The sequence below is a fragment of the Equus przewalskii genome, chromosome 12, assembly GCF_037783145.1.
Source record: "Equus przewalskii isolate Varuska chromosome 12, EquPr2, whole genome shotgun sequence".
NCBI lineage: Eukaryota > Metazoa > Chordata > Mammalia > Perissodactyla > Equidae > Equus > Equus przewalskii.
This window is the reverse complement of record NC_091842.1, coordinates 42677460-42698446: the sequence shown is the minus strand read 5'-3', so window position 1 is coordinate 42698446 and position 20987 is coordinate 42677460. Positions and strand designations below refer to the sequence as shown.

At 53.3% G+C, this 20987-nt stretch overlaps 1 protein-coding gene across 2 annotated transcripts; it reads right to left on the bottom strand.

The window, feature by feature from the left end:
- Positions 1 to 1631: 1631 nt before the first annotated feature.
- Positions 1632 to 15363, bottom strand: IL9R (interleukin 9 receptor). Of its 2 annotated transcripts, XM_070568908.1 has the most exons (9): positions 15123 to 15363; positions 12209 to 12322; positions 11764 to 11875; positions 11452 to 11630; positions 10775 to 10920; positions 10086 to 10287; positions 9460 to 9565; positions 7929 to 8013; positions 1632 to 6298 (listed from the first exon to the last, which is right to left on the bottom strand). In XM_070568908.1, exons 1-9 carry the CDS (start codon positions 15148 to 15150, stop codon positions 5828 to 5830), a joined length of 1443 nt encoding a protein of 480 aa, XP_070425009.1. In that variant the 5' UTR covers positions 15151 to 15363; the 3' UTR covers positions 1632 to 5827. The 2 variants fall into 2 exon arrangements, with proteins under 2 accessions (XP_070425009.1, XP_070425008.1); XM_070568907.1 differs by lacking the exon at positions 15123 to 15363 and having other exon boundaries at positions 12209 to 13471.
- Positions 15364 to 20987: the final 5624 nt, after the last annotated feature.

The window sequence follows — 20987 nt, the reverse complement described above, 5'->3', positions numbered from 1 at the left end:
GCTCGTCCTTAGCCAAGTATGGATGCAGAGAGTTCCAGGTAGAAATCTTTATAATTAGGTGTGTATACATAGGTTGGAATACATGCATCTATTTCCTTGCATTGTCAGTTGAGCACATTTAGTTCCCACGTGTAATTTTTAATACCGCTCTCTAATAAAGGGAACCAGGGCTCTTTGAAGAAACAGCTGATACTAGGACTGAGATATTATGTTATATACAGTTACAAATATGCTGCCAATTAAACTGCGACTTTCTCAACAAAAGGAAAAAAATCGTTGATGAATTTACTTCCATCGAAGCCAGACAAAGCATTTAATAAATTCTAGGTTTGGTATAAATAACATATTTAAACTTAATGTTGCGATTTCTAATACACCTACTTTTCAATGTGTCAGTAGGTTTTCAACTGCGTTACCACCGTAACACAAAAAGACCATCACAACCCTCACGAGAGCAAGAGCGCAGGGGCGGCTGGCCCTGATGGCCGGTGGGACCGACCCGTCCAGGAGCACCTGTAGCCCGAAACGGTCTCAGGGTCTCTCTTGACTCTCTGCGGGGACTTCTCCCCGGACAAACCCGCATCTGGAAGAAGTCCCACAGCGTGCAAAGCCTTATATAGGGATGCTTTTGTAAAACGCATCCTGCGGAAGTACCGCATGAGAAAGCAAAGATAAAAAGCCTGAGAAAGTCCAGACACCAGGGTTCTGTGCTCGCCACCGGACACCAGTGTCTGCGAGGAGCCGCAGCAGATCCGCCCGCGCCCGCAGGGCCGCCGCGACAGCCGCGTCGTCGCCCCGCCCTCGCCGCACCCCCATCCCCAAGCGGCGGGGCGCATCCCTGGACCCAGCGCATCCTCCCCAGGACGGGACGCGCATGCGCTCCCGCGGGTCCGGCGGGCGGGGCGGGCGCCCTCTGCTGTCCTTTTGTATAGAACAAATTGGTATCTGAAATGAAAAAAGAATTTCACAATGGCACCACAAAAATTAAAGTCCTTAAGTGTGAGTCTAATAAAATATATACAAATATGCATTCAGAAAACACTGAAACACAGTTGAGAGAAATCAAACAAAATACAAAGAAATGCAGAGATGCTCCTTGTTCAGGAGCAGCAGTCAGTATTGTTAAGATGACAACTCTTTCTAACTTGATCTGTAAATTCAATGGAATTCCAATTGAATTCCCATGAAATATATTGAGAAAGTGCCTCTAAACCTAGACGAGACGACATAAGACTGAAGAACAAGTGAAAGAACTCACACATCCAGACCCAAGACTTATCTTAAAGCTATAACACTGAAGAGAGTGTGATATGGGTGAAAGAATAAATAAATGGAACAGAACAGAGAGCACAAAAGTAGACCCATGTAAATGTAGTCAGTTGACTTGTCAAAGGGACAAAGGCAATTCAACAGAGAAAGGAAAGTCTGTTCCACAAATGGCAATGGAACAATTAGAAACCATATGGAAAAAAATGACCATAGAAACTAACTTTACAACTTGGACAAAAACTCAGCCAAAATATTGTATAGGCATAAGTTTTCAAATGCAAAAATGTAGAAATTATAGAAGAAAATCAACATGACCTTGGGTCTGGCGATGAGTTTTTAAATAAAACACCAAAAGCCAGTTCGTGAATGAAAAAAAAAATGCTGTTTACTTTATTAAAAATTTAAAGTGTCTACTCTGTGAAATATCCTGTTAAGAGAACAAAATACAAGCCACAGACAGGCAGAAAATATTTGGAAAACACATCTGAAAAAGGACTTCTATGCAAAATATAAAAAGAAACTCCAAAACTCAACAAGAAGACAAACAACCCAATTAAAAATGGGTAAAGATCTGAACAGACATCTCACCAAAGAAGACATATAGATGACAAATAAGCATGCAGAGTAATGCTCAACATCACTTGTCATGAGGGAAAAGCAAATTAAAACCACAATGAGATTACGCTGCACGTCTATTAAAATGGCTAAAATCTGAAGGAAAAAAATAGCAATAGCAACAGGAACTTTCGTTCATTGCTGGTGGAATGCATAATTCTAAAGGAAGACAGTTTGGCAGTTTTTTGCAAAGCTAAACAGGATCCCATCACATAAGCCAACAATCGCATTCCTAGGTATTTAGACAAGTGCTCTGAAAACGTATGTCCAAGTAGAATCCAGCATGCAGTTATGTGCAGAATCTCTCTTCATAATGGCCAAATATTTTAAACAATCAGGACATCCTTCAGTGGGTGAATGAACGACCAAGTGAGGTACATTCGTGCAATGGAATGCTGTTCAGCAACAGAGAGGAATGCCCCACCAAGGCGTGCAAAGACCCAGATGAATCTACATGCACCTAACTGAGGGAAAGAAGTCAATGTGAACAGACCGCACACCGAGCAGATCCCATTTATGACATTCTGGGGAGAAAAACTTACAGAGATGGTAAAAGAGCCATGATGGAGAGGGATTGGGGGACGAGGGTGATGGAAGGCGGTGCAAATGGGCCTGGCGGCAGTGGACTCCCTCTGGTTGCTGAGATCACGCTGGGTGTGTCTGACAAAGTCTGGGGTCCGGAGCCCCAGGGTGAACAAGAAGGCTATTTCTCACGCTAGGAGAAAAGGGCCATCTTCCATTCCATGTGTAACTATTTCATGACCAGTTCTGAGGAAGGTTGCGTGTGTGTGTGGTAAAATATACATAACATGAAATTTAGCATTTTAACCATTTTTTACGTTACAGTTCAGTGTCATTAAATGCATTCACATCGTTGTGCGACTGTCACCACTATCGTTTTTCATTCCCCATCAGCAATGATGAGAATTCACATTTCTCCACATCCTTGCCACCACTAGTTTCCACTTTTTTTATTGAATCCATTCTAATGGGTGTTAAGTGATATCTCATCGTGGTTTTGATTTTTATTTCCCTAATGGCTAGTGATATTGAGTATCTTTTCATGTGTTTACTGCCATCGGATTTGGCGATGAGTTCTCAGGTATGACACCAAAAGCACAGGCAATAAAAGAAAAAATCAGTGATTTGACTTCATCAAAATTTAAAACCTTCGTGCATCAAAGGACACTATCAAGAAGGTAAAAAGATAACATACAGAATGGGAGAAAATATTTGGAAATCATATATCTGATAAGGGTTTAGTGTCCAGAATATATAAAAAACTCTTACAACTCAACAACAGAAGAACAAACAATCCAGGAGAAAAATAGTCAAAGGACTTGAATAGGCTTTTTTCCAAAGAATATACAAAACTAGCACGTGAAAAGATGTTCAGCATCACCAGAACACGTAAATCCACAGAGAGAGAAAGTAGATGCACGGTTGCCAGGGGTGGGAGGGAGGTTGGCAGGGGGAGTAAGTGCTTACTGGGCAGGGATTTCCTGGTGGATGAAAGCATTTTGGAACAAGATAGAGGTGATGGTTGCACAATACTATACATGTAGTAAATGTCACTGCACACTTTAAAATGGTTAATTTTATGTTATATGAATTTTTTATCTCATTGAAAAACAAAGAAAAAGAAACTATTCCGCGGCATCCCCTTGCTTAGACGTGTCCTCTTCCCTCACTGCTCCCTTGGCCTGGCCTTCAAGGCCCTCCCCAGTCCAGCGCTGCCTGGGGCCTGGCCAGCCTCATGTCAGACATTTGTGCTCCAGCCATGCTGTCCATGCAACTCCTCCAGCCACCAGCATTTCGTAATTCCAGTCCCGGGCCAGCTTCTTTCCAGCTGCTTACAGATGCCCGGCGACGAGCACCTCCCTCCTCGGGGATCCAGATCTTTCAGACCTTGCTCCACTGTAAACCGGACCTCAGCACACGGCTTCCAAGGCGTGTCTCATCTCAACAGCGAAATTAGTGTTTTCTGAGCCCCTTGATGTGCAGGCACCTTGCCAGGTGAACTCACAGCCACTCCAGGAGGTGTCAGCGTGACTCACCGACACTCACACACCTCTGAGCCGCTTCACACTCAGCGTCAGGTCTCCTGGCGCCTTGCAGAGAAAGTGTGCGAACGCTGTGCCTGGCCGCACGGCAGAGGCGTCCCCACGGTAGGGTTACATGCAGGTGGCCCAGGTCCCACGTGAAGCCACACGAGCCACACAGATGCTGTTATAAATACACCAGCTGGGGCTGCCCGGGGCTTGGCTCCAGGAAGTGGATTCAAGCCAGTATTTTTATACTTGGTTAGAGCAGAGGATGCGTGCATCTGACTTCCATCCACTCCCCTCTCGCTCTCTGTATACTAAAGATACATTCTGGGTCCCGCCTACCCCTCTGACCAGAATCCGGCCCCGCTGAGGCTCCCCACAAACCCTCAGAGGCTCCACAGGCACACAGAAGGAGGGGTGCCTGTCTGAGCCAAGAGGGACCTTTGCCTTTGGGACCCTGGGGCAGCAAGTGCTTTTTTCTGCCCAGGCCACAGGGGACACTGGAGACCCACAGAGAGGTTAGCACCCAGAGAGAGATAGGCCCCCATTTTATCCGCCCCTCTGAACCTCAGCACCTCCAACCCCGGAACAGTCTCGTCCCAGCCCTCCCCAGGCAGAGGATGTCAGCACCAGCCCAGGTCCAGCAGCCGGGAGGAACAGGGTCTGCTGCCGGAGGCGCCCAGTCAGAGTGACGGGCGTGCACTGGGAGGGCCCCTGGCGCCCTGGGCAGAGTCAGGGACACTGTTATGGGCTGAACTGTGTTCCCCCAAAATTCATAAGTTCAAGTCCTAACCCTCAAGCACCTGTGAAAGCAACCTTATATGGAAATAGGGTCTTTGCAGGCCGTCAAGCCAAGATGAAGTCACTCGGGTCAGCCCCAATCCACTACAATTGTGTTGGGATAACAAGGGGGACTTTCGACAGAGACAACAGGGAAAATGCCCGGTGAAGACTGAAGCTGTGCTGTCCAGGCCTGGTGGAAGCCCTGAACCACGGCCCTGAGACCCAGACTTCAGTCTCTCAGCCTCCAGGTCTATGAGGGAATGTATCTGTGTAGTTCTAAGCCGCCCGGTTTGTGGGGCTTTGTCACAGCAGCCCTGGGAGACGGCACAGGCACCCCCTACACTGTCCTCACTGCCTGCAGACTGCAGGGCCGAGCAGAGGCAGGGCCCTTCACAGACCGGTGCTGGCGGTCACTTCTGGCCCTGACTGTCCAGGAGCTCTGGCCACAGCTCTCCGCCTCCTGGGGCCCATAGAGGAGAGGATAAGAGGGTCGGGGGCATGGCCTCCATAGAGTGGCCACTGGCCCTCCACCCTGCTATTCCTGGAGCCCAGAAAGCCCAGGAAGAGCAGACCAGCCCCCCACACCTCCTCTGGGCCCGTCTCCCCGCCACTGGCAGTTTGGAACAGCCTCCCGCTGCCCTGTGATCTCAGGAGCAGAAGAGCCTCAGGAAGGAGCAGAGAGGACAGTCGGCCTGTCACAGACTCTAACCCATGTCCCCTAGGCCCGGGCTGGCCCTTTAAGGGGGTGAGGGCAGAACAGGCTGTGGGGTCAACACCCCTCTTCTCAGAGGGGCCTGGGGTCAAACCAGAAAGCAGGGTGGGAAGTCGGGCAGGGGCCTGGATGGCAGGACGCAGAAGGCAGAGGCCCCTCCCCCCAGTGCTGGATGGGGTGGGGCTGGCAGAGCCTCTGCCTTCATCTACACTGGACGTCTGACCACTGCACAGGTGGCCCTCTGCAGAAGGTCCAGTCCAGTAAAGGGTCATGTCCAGAGACTTTAGTCTGTTTTCCCCAAAATGGACATGATTCAGCTGGCCAAGTCAGGGCTCTAGAACCTCCCAAACTGAGCCTGCTGTCTGCCAGGGGTAGGAGGGAACAAATGCCCTGGAGATCCTCATGCAGCCTGTTCACCAGGGTCTTGCGTCTGACCGTGACCAGCTCCCACATGGGCACCTCCATGCTGGGCATCCAGGCTCTGCTGGTCACAGGAATGGCCACAGGCCAAGGCCAGGGTGGGCCCGGAGCTCTGCATGCTTCCTGGGAATGTCGAGGGGTGGCACCCCCCATAGCAGCCCAGGGCGCAGTAGTCGCTGCTGCTGCCCTCTGGCTGTGGGGGTGCTGGCCTGGCGGGGCCCACAGGGACCCAGTCCTCCTGCGGCAGGTAGGCAGGCAGCTGCCCTCCCCACTCCACAGGGAGGCCGGTGCCAATGCCCGCCTCCTCCAGGCCCACTGACTGCCAGGGATGTGCCGGGTCGTAGGTGAGCAGTGCAATGTCCTCCTGAACGCCGGGCTCCAAGGCTCCCCGCTGGGCACCGACGTAGTCCTGGCTCAGCTGCAGACCAGCCCTGTGGGCCCCTGTCCAGCTCTGGAATGGAGCATAGGGAGGAGGCAGGGCTCAGCAGCACGTTCAAGACTCACCCTGGGAGCAGCCTCCCCTCCTCCTCCAGGAAGCCCTCCTGACAACCACATCCAGAAGCCAAGCAGCGCCCGTGCCCAGAACACTCTGTCTTTCCTCCAAGTGCCAGTCAAGCCTCAATATGGGACTGAGTCCCTTCAGGCCCCTCACCACTCCCCCAGCACAGGGCCTAATGCTCAGAGCAGCCTGAACCAGAGCACAGATGGCAACAGGTGCCAAGGACAAAGAAAACCGCTGGAGCAGCTCCGGCCACTTTCAGCAGGCACGGAGATGGGGCAGCCAACCTCGACCCCCACTAACACACACACACACACACACACACACATGACAGGAGACACCACTGAGACTGGGGCCTTGGGGCTGAGGCAGGCAGACCTGGACCCCTCCACAGGAGGCCCCACCTCCAACAGGGAAGTGGTCCCCTGAGTGGGACCTGGAGTCTACACAGAAGGCATCACACACACCACGTCCTCCATTACTGCCCTGCTCCCTGGAGAGCTGACCCCTGGCTCCAGACCACCACCCAGGGGCTCTAAGTAAGCCCTGACAGGTGCCCAGGGTCTACAGAGAAGGGCTGGGTGCCTGAAACCCAGGTGACAGTCCAGGGGCCATCGAAATCTGTGCCCCACTCAGCCTCCGTCCTCAGCTGCCTCGAGGATCTCGGCAGGTCCCATCCACTGCTTTGGGGAAAGAGGGGACTCCGCCAAGGACGAAAGGCTCAGTTCTAAGCTTCAGATTATATTTTTGCACAAGAATCTTGAAAACTAGGCTCCCTGTTGAGAGAGAAAAGGGCCAGGCGGACACTGTGCGACACGAGGAGGGGAGAACCTAGGAGAGCGGGTCAGCGGACCCAGGAAGTCATGCCCCGCCGTCCTTGGCCCAAGGGAGGGGCTGAGAGAGTGGAGACCAGAGACTGTCCACAAGAGCTTCTCCTCCCCCCACCCCAGCCTCCTGCCACGGGGGCATCAACCACCAGGCCAGCAGGCAAGGGAGGGGTCTGCACAGAGGGGCTGGTGCGACCCCCCAGGTTGTCCTCAGCTTGCCCGTAGCCTGTGGGAGCCCACCAGGGTACCACAAAGGGGGCAATGCAGAGTCTCCTCATCAGCCAGTGTGCTGCCAGGGGGACCAGGAGGCCAGACACTGCACGATGGCCACCAGAGCTGTAGCCCAGGGACCAGGGACAGCACAAGCACCAGAGACCATCCCCACAGCCAGCAGAAAGACACCTTGGGAGAGAAAGAAGGGACGAGATGGCGGCAGGAACAGGCAGCCCCATTGTTTGACCTTAAACTGACTATTTACCTCAAAGGCGCTGCCATGAACCAGAAAAGACAGAGATGATGTCAGAGAAAGTCGACATCAACAATGGAATTAGAAACACCAGAGCAAAAGAAATCAGCCGTAGAGAAGAAAGATCTTTTTTTTTCCCCATTTGAGACACAGTGTGTAAATTTAAGCCCACTATGTGTACCAAAAATCTCGAAGCACTGACCAAGGCCCTCAGGCCCTCCCCCATCCCTTGCCTGAAGCCCACATCCTGAGCAGAGTCAGGCAGCCCCTTCAGGGTTGCGTCACAAACCTGGAAGTTCCCGTTGTGCACACTGTAGAGAGGCTGGAAGAACGTCACTGGAGAGGGCACGTTCTGATAGAAGGTTCTCTTCACCCTGAGGCCAGGAGAGGACAGTCAGGGGCCTGTGGAGACCTGGGTGGGGGCTCCTCCAGAGGGCGAGGTCACTGTGGAGAACTTAGCCCTCTTCCAGCCAGCAGGTGACCAGCCCCGCCTCGTCCATGCTGCTGCCACACACCCACCTCTCACCAGGTCCACACCTGCTGCCAGGGCAGGCCCTGACCCTCGGCACCCTGTGGCCTCCCTGGATAATGACCCCATAGAACTGATTTATACCAAGACATGTGTCCTTTACAGGGTGACCTGTGATGGAAGGGGCAGGGGCATGGGTGACCAGCGTGTCCGTGGCCTGCAGAGAAAGCCAGCACCTCCAGGGCGCCAACTGGTGCCACGAGCAGACAGATGGCAACTCCCGCCCCATGTGACTTCCCTCTGAGCACCAAATCTATCTGCTCAGCACCCACTGGTCCACCCCTAAGGATGCCACACAGGGCTCCAACCCAATAGGTCCAAGTCAACCTCCGCTGGGGCCTGGCCCCCCCAAGTTCCCCACCTCGGGGGTGACATCAGGGGCCACAGATCATCTCTCATCCTCCCACGCGTCCCCTGGGTTTCTCCCCCTAAGACCCTAGCAATTCCCTCCACTTCGCTCCATCTCTGCTTCTGTCACCAGCTCAAGCCCGGCTGCCTCTCTCTGGACACCACCATGGGCCCCCCAGCTGGTCCTCCCATCCCCCTGTCCCCAAGAATCCATTCTCAAAATACACACCGGATCACATCACACACTCTTGAACAGGCTTCAAGCGCTTTCCTTTGCTCCAAGGACAAGCCGGGAGCCCTCCTCGGCCTTCCCCACCCCAACCCAGCACCCTCTTCCTCTCTCCCCACCCCCGTGTGCTCTTCGTTCCCTCTGCTCTCATCCTCTCTGCTACCTGTCTGCACCTGGCCAGTCTCATCTGGGATCCCCTCTTTGACGAGGCCCCTGTGCCCCGTCCTGTAACACGATGTGTGTGACAGCTTATGTCAGGAGGGCCCTTGTGTCTGTCTTGTTCTCCGTGGCATTCACCAGGGTGGAGAACAAGGGCCTGGGCACACCAGGCCCAGAACTGTATTTTCACAGAATGTGTTAACACATGAGCGAACCTCCGAGCACCTCCAGAGGCAGGAGACGGAGGACCTCAGGTGACTTAGTTTCGGTGACTTTGGATTCCCTCACGGCTCTTTGGGGCCACACTGCCTCCCCGTAAACCTGGCAACTTGGGAACTCCCCACTAGTCCAGAGCAGAGGCTTGAAAACCTCACTGCATCCAGGACCTGATGGCGGGGAGGGGAGGAAGAGGGGGAGGCTGGCTTGGCCCTCCATCTCCCCATCACACACCCACGGGTGCACACACACTCACTCACATGCACACACAATTCACACACACACACATACGATAGATAACACATTAACACATGTGCACACACTCCCCTCAGCACTGACCTGGGGGACAGCTTGAACAAGAGGTAGGTCAGGCTGGTCAGCAGGAGAAAGATGGACACAGCGACAAGGGTGCTGTCGGGCTGCCGCAAAGGTGGGATCAGGGGGCCTGTGAGCAGGGAGGGCCCCGAGCTGTGAGTAGTGTGAGCACCAGCATGTTCCTCCAGACACACACATGGCAAAGGCACCACCAGGAGTGCCCCACACCGAGGTGGACTGTTTGCGACTGGCCTCGGAGGTTCATGCTGTGCCTGCTGAGTACCGTGGGTGACCACGCACCCTGAGCCTTGCCTCCCAGCTGCATGGTTACCGGTACCCCTGTGCACAGGGTTAGCCAGCCCTCCCTAAGGAGATGGGCATGTCCAGGCACCAGAGCCAGAAGCGCCAGGCCCGGCGTGCAGCTCTGGGCACACTCAATGCAAACAGCTGGAGCACCAGGTCATGGGAAGCCCAGCGCTCGGCAGCGTCTGTTTCCTGCTTGCACACCCCAGACCTCCAAGGGAGGGTGGTCGGCTGGGGCATGACTGCCCCAGGGAGGGGCTTCCAGGAGGGGGAAAGGATGGGACGGTGGGACAAGCAGGGGAGGGGAGACCCAGCCCAGATGCCCAAAAGGCAGTGGCCGTGCCTACCGCGTCTCTGAGGGGAGGGGAAGCGCACGGGCTGGCTCCATTCACTCCACTGGCCCTCATAGCGATCCTCCTCCGCCACATCGTCCTCTGCTGTGGCCATCTGAACACGAAGCCTGGCCTCACAGGTAGTGCCAGGGTCCAGCTCGACAGCTTCAAGGATGAGCCTGGTCACCCCAACAATGCGATCCTTGTGCCGCGCCCGCTATGGGGTCGAGGACAATCAGCAGGTGCCAAGGGTGAGACTGGGTCTATCAGCCCTCGAGAACATACACACACACACACACTCACCATACACACACTTATATGTGTACGCATGCACATGTCCACAGGCACAGGCTTACACTCATCTACCTGCATGCACACTCACATGTGCACACACCACACTTGCACACAGCCTGCAAATAAATACATGTATTCATGCACACACAGGCACACTCACCATGTTTGCACGCACACACACACAGTCATGCACAGACACACTCACATCCAGACACACCTGCGTGCACACACATACACACATGTGCACAGTCACACTCACCACACTTGCACCCACACACTCTTGGCTCTGGTTACCTCCCCTCCTCATAATTCCAAGCCGACATCTCTGTATGTGGGGGAGGAAGGGCCCTGGGCTGCTGTCCCAGGAGAGAGAGGCCCCCAGGGTCACCACCTCGCAGCCCAAGCACTACCTCCCAGGCCTCCTCCTGCCTCTTGAAGGCCAGCTCATAGGTGAGGAGCGAGGTCAGCGGCTCCAAAGCGGGAGTGATGCTCCAGGTCAGGACGCAGGAGTCAGAGCTGACATTACTCTGCAAGTCAGACGGAGGATCCAGCTTCACTGGAACAGATGAGGCCACATGAGGGTGTGTCAGTCAACATGCCCAGGACTGGGGATATGAAAGATTCCTGGGGGTGTGGGGGACATGGTCAAGGGCCTCTCAGACCAGGGGCCTCACTGTGAGACTGGTCCAGAGAAGCCCAAGGTGGAACAGGATGGCACTGACTTCCTCCAGCCCCTGCAGCCAGACAAGGTGATTTTCAAATCTTGCCTTTCCTTTCCCTCATAAGCTGCTGCTGGAAGTTCTTCCCAGTGTCTTACTGCAGTCTTTCCTGCTACAACTTAAGTGTATTTCAAGCAGCTCAAGCTGCAGCCGCTGCCTCAACTCGAAGCCCAGCATTTTCATCCTCCCCCAAAATCCTACCCCTGCAGTAACTAGTGGGACCTCCCCTCCCAGGGGCGCAGACTGCCCCTAGCCCTGGATCTCTCTTAGCAGGGACCCAGAGCACTCGCTGGGCCACGGGTGTCACAGGCTGCAGGGCCCTGTCCTCAACCCCCACGCAGCCAGGATGTTCCCAGCCCAGGCCTCACCATGTCTCCGGGGCAGGTACTGTGGGTCCACCAGGCTGACCTGCTCCTTCCCAGAGATGTCACGGTGGAAAGTGATGGTGAAGTTGTCGGAAGGCACGAGCACCTCCTCGGGCGGCAGCACCAGGGTGCACACACTGGCCTGGAAGACGCACTTGTGCACGCTGCCCGGCGCGTGGTTGCTGAAAAGGGGAAGTGTTGGCATCAGGGGCCACCACGCTAGCCCGGCCCCTGCTGCCATCAGGGGACCCGACTCTCACCCCTTCCCCCTGCCCCCTGCCCTCTGCCCAGGTGGGCCTAGCCCTCCTGCCTTACCTGGTGAAGAGGAGCCAGGGGCTGGCACCCTGGCCCAGCTCTGAGGCAGCCCAGTGGCAGTCAATCCTGAGGACGTTGTTGGTGAGGCAGGTGAAAGTTCCAGCCCCTAGCCCTGGGAACAGTGACCATTGGACCCCTGGGAACCCTCAGGGGCTGCTTCCAGGCAGGGCTGGGGGAGGGGAGGGTCTGGAGCTGACTCCCTGACAGGGCAGTCCCCAGAGAATGATCCCAGGAGAATTCACCAAGGGCAGGGCTGGGAGATGGGGGAGGCGATGGGCTCTGACCCATGGTGCATGGGAGGAAGTGAAGTCCAGGCTGATCCCTGGAGGATGGGCCCCAGCACATTTCAGGCCAAACCATTCCCCACAGAGTTTGACAGAAGACAGCCCTGGCCCCCAAGCTCTCTACCCACCCACCTCACACAGACACTAGTGCCCAGCCTCACCTCCTCCTTCCCCTGGGACAGAGACTCCCAAGCCGACCCAGGTACTGATGCAGGTGCAGATCAGGAGCCAGGTGCCCGTCTCTCGTGTCAGGGCCTCGCTCTCCCAAGTCCAACCTGCAAGGGACTGGCCTGAGGGGCTCCGTGTGAGGAGCACCCACAATGGGAGGCTCCTCATGAGATCCTCCCTGTGAAAGATGCTCCCCATTGGATGCTCCTTATGAGGCATTTCCTGTGAGGAGTACTCCCTTGATGGGTGCTCCTCTTTGGGTTCTCCCTGTGAGGCATTCTCTGGTCTACTCCCTGTGATAGATGCTCCCCATTGGGTGCTCCCTGTGAGGGATTTCCTGTGAGTATTCCCCTGATGGGGGCTCCTCATTGGGTGCTCCCATGAGGCATGTCCTGTGAGGTCGACTCCCTGTGAGAGGTGCTTCTCATTGGGTGAGGCATTTCCTGTTATGTCAACTCCCTGTGAGGGGTGCTCCTCATTGGGTGCTCCACGTGAGGCATGTTCTGTGAGACTGACTCTCTGTGAGGGGTGCTCCCCAGCAGAGTACACCGAGTGGGTCCCCACCCACACCCTCATTGTGTCCCATGAAAGCGGCTGGGCAGCACTGTCCGAGCTCCTTTCTGGGACCAGCGTCCTCTGCCAGCCCAGCCCCCATCTCTGGGCCCAGGTCCCCACCTGCAGGGGACGCAGGGTGAAGGGAATCAGTCACCATTGGCAACAGCCACAGATAAGATTTACCGAACCCTCTGGTGTCACACAGTGCCAACTGCGTGACATGCATGATCCATGTGAATTCCCGCAACAGCCATGTGCGTGGGAAGCCTGTCCCAGCCCACAAGGGAGCTGAGTCTCAAGGAGGGGAAGCACCTTGCCCAGGGTCACACAGCTAACTTCGGCACATCCTCTCTCACCTTGGTTTCCTTAAATAAAGACCTGTCCCAGTGTTCTGCCCTAGAAAAGGGCAGGAGGATGGCAGTGGGGTGTCCATGCAACAGACGGCACTTCCTAAACTGTCACACCCCTGTTCCAAGGTGCCCTGTGGAGGAGAGCATCCCAGGAGAGCCAGGCTCAGTGCTAGAGTGCCTTCCAGGCCCCAGGATCCCCGGGAGAGCCAGAGGTTAGCTGGAGACAGGGGCTGGGTGCTAGGAAGTGCCTGGTGCCGGCAGGCTGCTGATGCCCCATCACCCTATTTGCAGCTCCAGATGGTATACTGATAGCTCCTGAGCAGGAAGCAGGGCCAGCCTGGTCGTGCAAACCTGATGGGTGATAAGGAAGCAAAAAGAAGCAGACATGCACACAGACCACAGCATGTAGGCCCTCAGGGAGCCCACACACCCTCTCAGGCAACAGACACCACGCTAGCCCCGCCCCGCACCGCCAGCAGCCTATGCATGCACCCAGAGGACGGAGCCCTGTTAAGATCAGCAATCAGGAAGACCCCACCCTTCCCTAGGATGGAGCATCACCTGGCACCACCAGCCGCAGCATGAGAGGCCCAGGCAAGTTTACCCAGCAGTAGCAGTTACTGGATGGAGCAGGGGAGCAGCGGGACAACAGCTCACTCCCAGGGTGTGTGAGGACAGATCAGAGTGAGCACCAGGATCCAGTGGGAGCTCGGGCATAACAGCCACTTCCCAGCTAAGAGGTGACCCGGGCTCCAGGGTGGACAGCCACTGCCCCAGCAGAGGAGGGACACCTGCATCTGTGCAGAATCCGGCCAGCCCAACCCTAACCCAGGCTAACCCAGGAGCAGATGGCTTGAGAGTGCAGAGTGGCGTGCCTGCAACCTCAGCAGGCTCGGGAGGCAGGCATGGGGTGGACAGGACCCACAGGGACACCTGAGAGCTAGAAGGGGCAGAGGAGCCCGGCCTTCTCTCACACTGGACCCTCTTGCCTGGCCTCCTTCCCCATCACATGCCTCTTCCTTGTGAAGCCCTTTCTGAGCCCCGGGGTCTGTCCCCCTAGCCAGACCAGACACCCCGAGCCAGGCCCAGTCGGCTCACAACAGGAACAGGGAGCCGGTAGAGGCTGTGGGCAGGGCTACAATAAGGATGTCAACAGACCTCTCTTTGGGGGGCCCTGGAGGTCAAATGGGGGCAAAAAACGCCCCTACTCTTCCCGCACCTGCCAAGTGGCCTCCTCTGCCCAGCGCCCCTTGGGTATCCCTCACTGCCTCTGTGCCACTGTGTCAGCAAAGCTCATTGCTGTGCCGCCTCCCACACCAGGCCCCTCCCGCGGGAGAAGTGCTGGACTTACACTGCTGCCCCTGCACCCAGCTGTCCCCGCAGACACTGCCCTTGCCTCCAGATGCTGTAAAGCCTGGGGCACCTGGGAGGAGGTCTGGGGGGCGTTACTTGAGCATAAACCCTCTCCCCGCTTTCTCTGCCCTCGCTGAGCTGACCCTCCTTCTGCAATCCCACCCTCACTGGCTGCCCCACCCACAGCTCCAAGGGAGATCCCCAGACTCCCGGCTGCTCTTCTGCCCTAAAGACCCCCAAAGGCAAAGGGTTTGAAGGGGCTTTACCAGTCCCATGGCCTGGACCCCATCTCCACTCGTGGCCGTCACAGCTGAGCCCATGCGGCCCCAGAACACCCCCTCGCACTCATGCCCACCCAGGCGAGCTCAGTCATCAAGGAAGCAAACTCTCTTCCCTAATTAGAAACCTGCCAGCAGCTCAGTGGCCTCCTCTGCCCAGAGGCACTCACGACCCCTGCAGGCCTGGAAGGAGTCTGACATTCTCATCCCTGGAGATGCCCAAGGTAAAACAAGGCAATGCTCCCAAACACTGCACTTGCGAGGCTCCTCCATGGGCCCTTCCCGGGCCAGGGCCAGCCGGCTGCCCACCCCTTTGCCCCCTGTGCTTCACACCAACTCGAGCTGTTGGGAAGTCCCAGCTACTGACTCACCTTCCCAAATGCATCTGGCAGGTCCCATGGCAAGTCTGAGGGGCCCCGGCCCTCCAGACCTGGAGGCGACTTGTGACCCAACCGTCCCTGTGTTCACAGCAGAGCCCCTCAGCCTGATTCGGGAGATAACTGCAGCAACGGGTGACGTGAGCCTCACACGGCAGGCTGACACGGCCGCCCACAGCTGAAACCACGGAGAGCAGCGGAGCAGCGGTCCTGAGCAGGGCTGGCAGGCAACTGTCACCACGAATCAGAACCCAGGGATTAAGAGGTGGGGCCGCCTCTCCTTGCCCATGACACGGAAGGGTGCCACACGGGGGCTGTGGTGATTCATCCATTGATCGGTAGATGAGTGTCCACCGTATTCCTCCCAAGGGACACCACTGAAATGCATTAAATGAGCCCAGGAGGCAAGAACCCTGACCAGGCACAGAGCAGCAGGCCCCGTCCCTTTCTAGGCTTTTCTTAGGACAGAGGCGCGGGGGCTCCTTCCACCAGCCAAGGCCACCTCTGAGCACTGGGCGGGGGGGGGGGGGGGGCACAGAACATCCGAGTGACATGGTCTGTTACAGAAAGACAAACAACACAGAATATACAACGGTGGTCCCCTTATCGGACCCAGAGGTACCCCATGAGAAGTTGGACACCAGCCCCTCCAGACAATTTCTAAGCTCAAATGCACGTTTCTAATGGACTCACACTGTGCTGTGAGCTCTGCAGCCTCCTGTTCCTCTGGCTATTTTCAACATCCTTCTAGCTCAGCACATAGAAACCTGCCTCCTGCCTCTAAAGGAGGTACCGGCAGGGTTTAATAATCTCGCCGATGGAAATTTGGATTGTTGCCTATATATATGCTATTTTAACTTTTTCTATTGAGATATAGGTGACATATAACATTTTATTGGTTTCACATGTATATATGCTATTTTAAATGAAGGTAGCGAACAATTCTGGGCATGGATCTTTAATCATCAGAATGAGTACTTCTGTACAAAAAACTGCTATGGGTGGAATTGTGGGGTCTAAAGCTCAGCATTTTAAAATATTGATGGGTCCTGCCAAGTGGCCCTCCAAAAACATACCAACTTCCACTCCCACCAGAAGTACGAGAATGTCTGTGACACTCACCAACAGTACAGATTATCAGTCTTTTTAATCTTTGCTAATCTGATAGGGAAAGATATTTCAACGTTGCTTTAATTTCACTTCCTTGGTTATTAGTGGTGATAGGCATCTATTCATATACTTATTGGCTTATGTTCTTTAGGGTACCAAATAAGGTCACATTTCAGCATGGATGTTTATGTCAGTGTGCATATGTGCTCTGTGCATCAAAACATCTGGGCCAAGGTTTGGGTACCCTGAGCTGCAGCTCTCAGGACCCGTGGGGGATGGATCAAAGGCTTGAGCCAGGGAGCACCATGGGAATGACCAGGGACAGAATGACATTTCTTTCCAATATTTAAATTTTAATCAGCATGGCTCCCAGTCACCTATTACAAACACACACTTCTATACTCACTGGAACTCTCCCTTCTTAGTATCCTTATCGGGAGAGCTCCCTTCTGTCTGTCAGGGCCCCGCCACCTTGCTGAAGCTAGGATTTACTAACCTAAGAACAGCAGGCCATACCACCCACACGGTAACCCTGAAAGTGGAGACCACAAAGGCTGGAAAGGGAGGAAAGAAAAAAGCCAGAGAGCCCCAAATGCCACATCTAAACTCTACAAAAACCTCTGGACGAGCCCTGAACACATGTGCAGCCCACCTCCAAGCAGCCCACCCAAACAACATGAACAGAGCTGTCAGCGGCTGCCCATGCCAGAGACACAGTTTACAACCTGCTTAACAACCAACAGTCCCCAGAGAATCATAACAGAATCCACAGCCTCTACAATCTATATCAGTCACAATTTCCAGGAAACCCAAAATTATTAGACATGTGAAGAAACAGAACTATGTGACCCATACTTAAGAAGAAAGACAACTGACAGAGACTGACTCCCAAGACTAAATTGTGGGTAACAGCACAGGTTTTAAAGCAGCTACTCTAACTATGCTCAAAGATATAAAGGAAAACATGTTCACAATGAACAAATAGGAAATCTGAGAGGAGAAATAGAAACTATAAAAAAAAAGAAAAAGAAAGCATGTAAGTGAAAAACACAGTATCTTAAATATAAGGAAACTGTCACAACCACACAAAAAACAGATGGAGTGTTAACCATAAGGAATCCCTGAAAGAAGGGAGGGAAGTGAGATTTGACTCATTGACAAAGGAATCACATCCTAAGAGCACAGAGGAGACGACATCTGTGAAAGCTGGCACCTCGCTCTTCCAGGGAGATGGGAGGGGCCAAGGAGAGCCCGGGACCATCATGAGGATTAGTCAGAGGCCTAAACGTGAAGCCGCCGAGCAGGTCAGCTTCATCCCCCACCTGCACTATGCCGGGCAGCACCGATTCCTCTACTGGACTGTTAGACTCGGGAAGCCCAGTGCCTCTGCCCAGAAAAATGCTGACGGCTCTCCATCACCCCACTCCTCCCCCGTAAGAAATGGAGTATGCAGAGAGCAACACCCGTAAACAAAGGGAAAACCTGACATGAAGAACACAACCAGGAGCCACCAAACACCCGTGGAAAACCAGGACAAACAAGAAAGAAAGGCACCAGTGACAAGCACCATCAGGCAGACAGGCGGTGAGGACCTCATGCATGCCAAGCTGCATCAACCTCACAACCCAAGGTGGACCACGGTTAGCAAGCTACAGCCCAAGGGCCAAATCCAGCCCACTCCTTAATTAAAAAACTTGTGAGCTAAAAATACTTTGCACGTTTTTAAATGGTTGGGACAAAGCTTAAAGAACTACATGAGGGGCCGGCTGGGTGGTGCAGTGGTTAAGTCCCCACATTCTGCTTTGGTGGCCCAGGGTTTGCCAGTTTGGATCCCGGGTGCAGACCTACACACTGCTTGGCAAGGCATGCTGGGGCAGGCGTCCCACATATAAAGTAGAGGAAGATGGGCACGGATGCTAGCTCAGGGCCAATCTTCCTCAGCAAAAAGAGGAGGATTGGTGGCAGATGTTAGCTGAGGGCTAATCTTCCTCAAAAAAAAAAAAACTACATGACAGGTGAAAATATTATGCAATTCACATTTCAGCAACCACAGCTTCATCGGAACACAGCCACACACGTGTGTGCTGTCTATGGCTGCTCACACCCTCTAACAGCGGTGCTGAGTGGTGGGGACAGGGCTTTGCGCTCCTGTTCAACGCGCTGCAGCTCAGCAGGCTGGTCACGAGCCAGCGTTTCAAAAGCCACCATGTGGCTGTGTTGCAACGGTTTTTTTGCTTATTAGCAGTGCATAGCCATCACGCCCAAACAGAGTAGAATCTGAAAGTCACATTTCTAAGGCACAGTGGGGCGTGGATTATCTTGTCATCAAATTGGATGGCAAAGGATTGTGTTTACTATGCAACGACACTACAGCTGGTTGACACGACCAGACCAAGCACTTCCACTGGCACTCTTCTCAGTGCACAACAGTTTCCTTACAAAAATTCAAAGTGAAAATAAGGCAACCAAATTAAATTTCCAAGGGGTTCATCTGTTGCCCAAGCAAAGAAAGCCACTTAGTGACGGCGAGTCCACCGTCTGATTGCAGTAGCTGAAGAAGGATGTCCACAGAAAACAAGACTACCAGTCTTTCAGCCAGAACAGCTGTTCTAAAAGTTAAGAGACTCGGAGCAACAGCAACAGGCAATTAAAAATGAGGCAAATGAGTCGGGGCTGGCCCCGGGGCCGAGTGGTTAAATTCGCATGCTCTGCTGCAGGCGGCCCAGTGTTTCATTGGTTCGAATCCTGGGCACGGACATGGCACTGCTCATCAAACCACACTGAGGCAGCACTCCACATGCCACAACTAGAAGGACCCACAACGAAGAATACACAACTATGTACCAGGGGGCTTTGGGGAGAAAAAGGAAAAAAATAAAATCTTTAAAAAAAAAAAATGAGGCAAATGAGGGGATCTCGTCACGATGGCAGCAAAGGCAGACTCTGAACTCACCTCCTTCCACAGACACAACCAGGTTACAACTATTCTTGGAAAAATTGCCCTGGAGAGAAAACTGAAACCTGGATAAAAAGAACCCCCACAGCAAGGGACAGTCCTGACTGAGGTGGAAGAGGCAGAAATCCCTTGTGGAGAGAAAAAAGCCACCTTCACGAGCAGCAGAGCCTCACAGCCAGCTGAGCAGGAGCCACCCGAAGCTTTCCTACTGGGACTTCAACATGTGACATCTAGAAGTGCAGGAATCATCTCGCAATTATGAGGACAAAAGCCTCCAAGGATGGCAGAGCAGCAATGGGAAAAGAATTTCTGCTTTTGAGGAATTCACTGAGCAGCTTGCACGCCTGTTTCTAGAATCCCTCTGGTTCAGTTTCAGTTGCGGGCAGCAGAATAAAACAAAAAGGGTGTTAGCGTGAAAGAAAAAGAGGACAATGACTTAAAGCGATTTTCCGAGGCTCCTGATGGATCCACAGGTGTCATTGGAACTGCTCAATGGCTGCTTCTCCGAGTAGTCAACGCCTCAACACTGCATGGGGAAGCGACTAAGAATTAGCTTCCATGCGCAGTCTGCAAGGAACAAGCGACTGCGGGCAAGAACATCCTCAGAGCTGAGAAAACACTAACTCGCTAGAACCTGAAGTGGAATTTGCTCACGTGTCTCACAAGTGATGGTGGTGAAACAGCAGAGCATGAAAACCTTAGGTGGACAAATCTACAAAGCTCATAAACACATCAAGTGTTTAAAGCCCACGGTTTTTCACTGTATTATACAAAGCAAATGAATAACTTGCAGAAAGTATGTGCCTCTCTCATCAGTACTGAATCTACCAAATCGCAGAAATGTCAACAGGGAACTTCATTCGCGCTCAGGCACTGAACCAGCTTTAAGAGACAGGCATTTGCCACCGATTTTGATGCTAAGGAACACTAACTCTGAACCCCAGGTCAAGCAAAATGATACCCATTCTTCTATCAAGAGACCTGCATAACAAAATATGGTACTCAATTACTCTGATATTTTTAATTTTGTCTATAAAAAAAACTGTAGAAGTTTGTCTTCTTGTGTTTTCCTAGATTTTCACTCTTGATCCACAAGTCTAAAATATTTACTATCCAGCCCTTTACACAAAGTCTGTAAACCCCTGAAATAGGCCACAGTCACGCGTTGCTTAATGACATACATGCGTTCTGAGAAATGTGCCGTTGGGCGATTTCATCATCGCATGAACATCATAGAGTGCACTTACACAAACCTAGATGGTACAGCCTGCTGCACACCAAGGCTGTGTGATATTAATCTTATGGGATATGCAGCCCATCGTTGACCGAAATGTCATTATGCAGCGCATGACTGTATTGTCTCCATTTCACACGTGAGGAAATGAAGGCAGAGGTTCAGCAACTTGAGCAGTCTCACAGCTAAGGCAGAGACAGCAGGCTAACTTCAGAGCACATGATCTCCACCACCGAGCCAAGCTGCCTCCAACAACAAATGCAAACGGAAGAACTGGCACCCGAGGAAATAAAACTAACGGCGGGCACAGAAGATACTAAAGACAACACCCACACGATAAAAATCCCATTTGTAAAACCACAATAAGCTGTTTGAAATAGAACCAATTAGAGATAATGGGCTCAGAACCTGGTCAACAAATTACAGCAATCAGAAAACAGTCACGTGAAACATAAGAGATTAATCATTTCTGGAAAAGATACCAAGTCTCAAAAAGTAGAAATCTCTATCTAAAGCACAAATTTAAGTCCCATGATTTCACAAGTGAGACCTCATTATC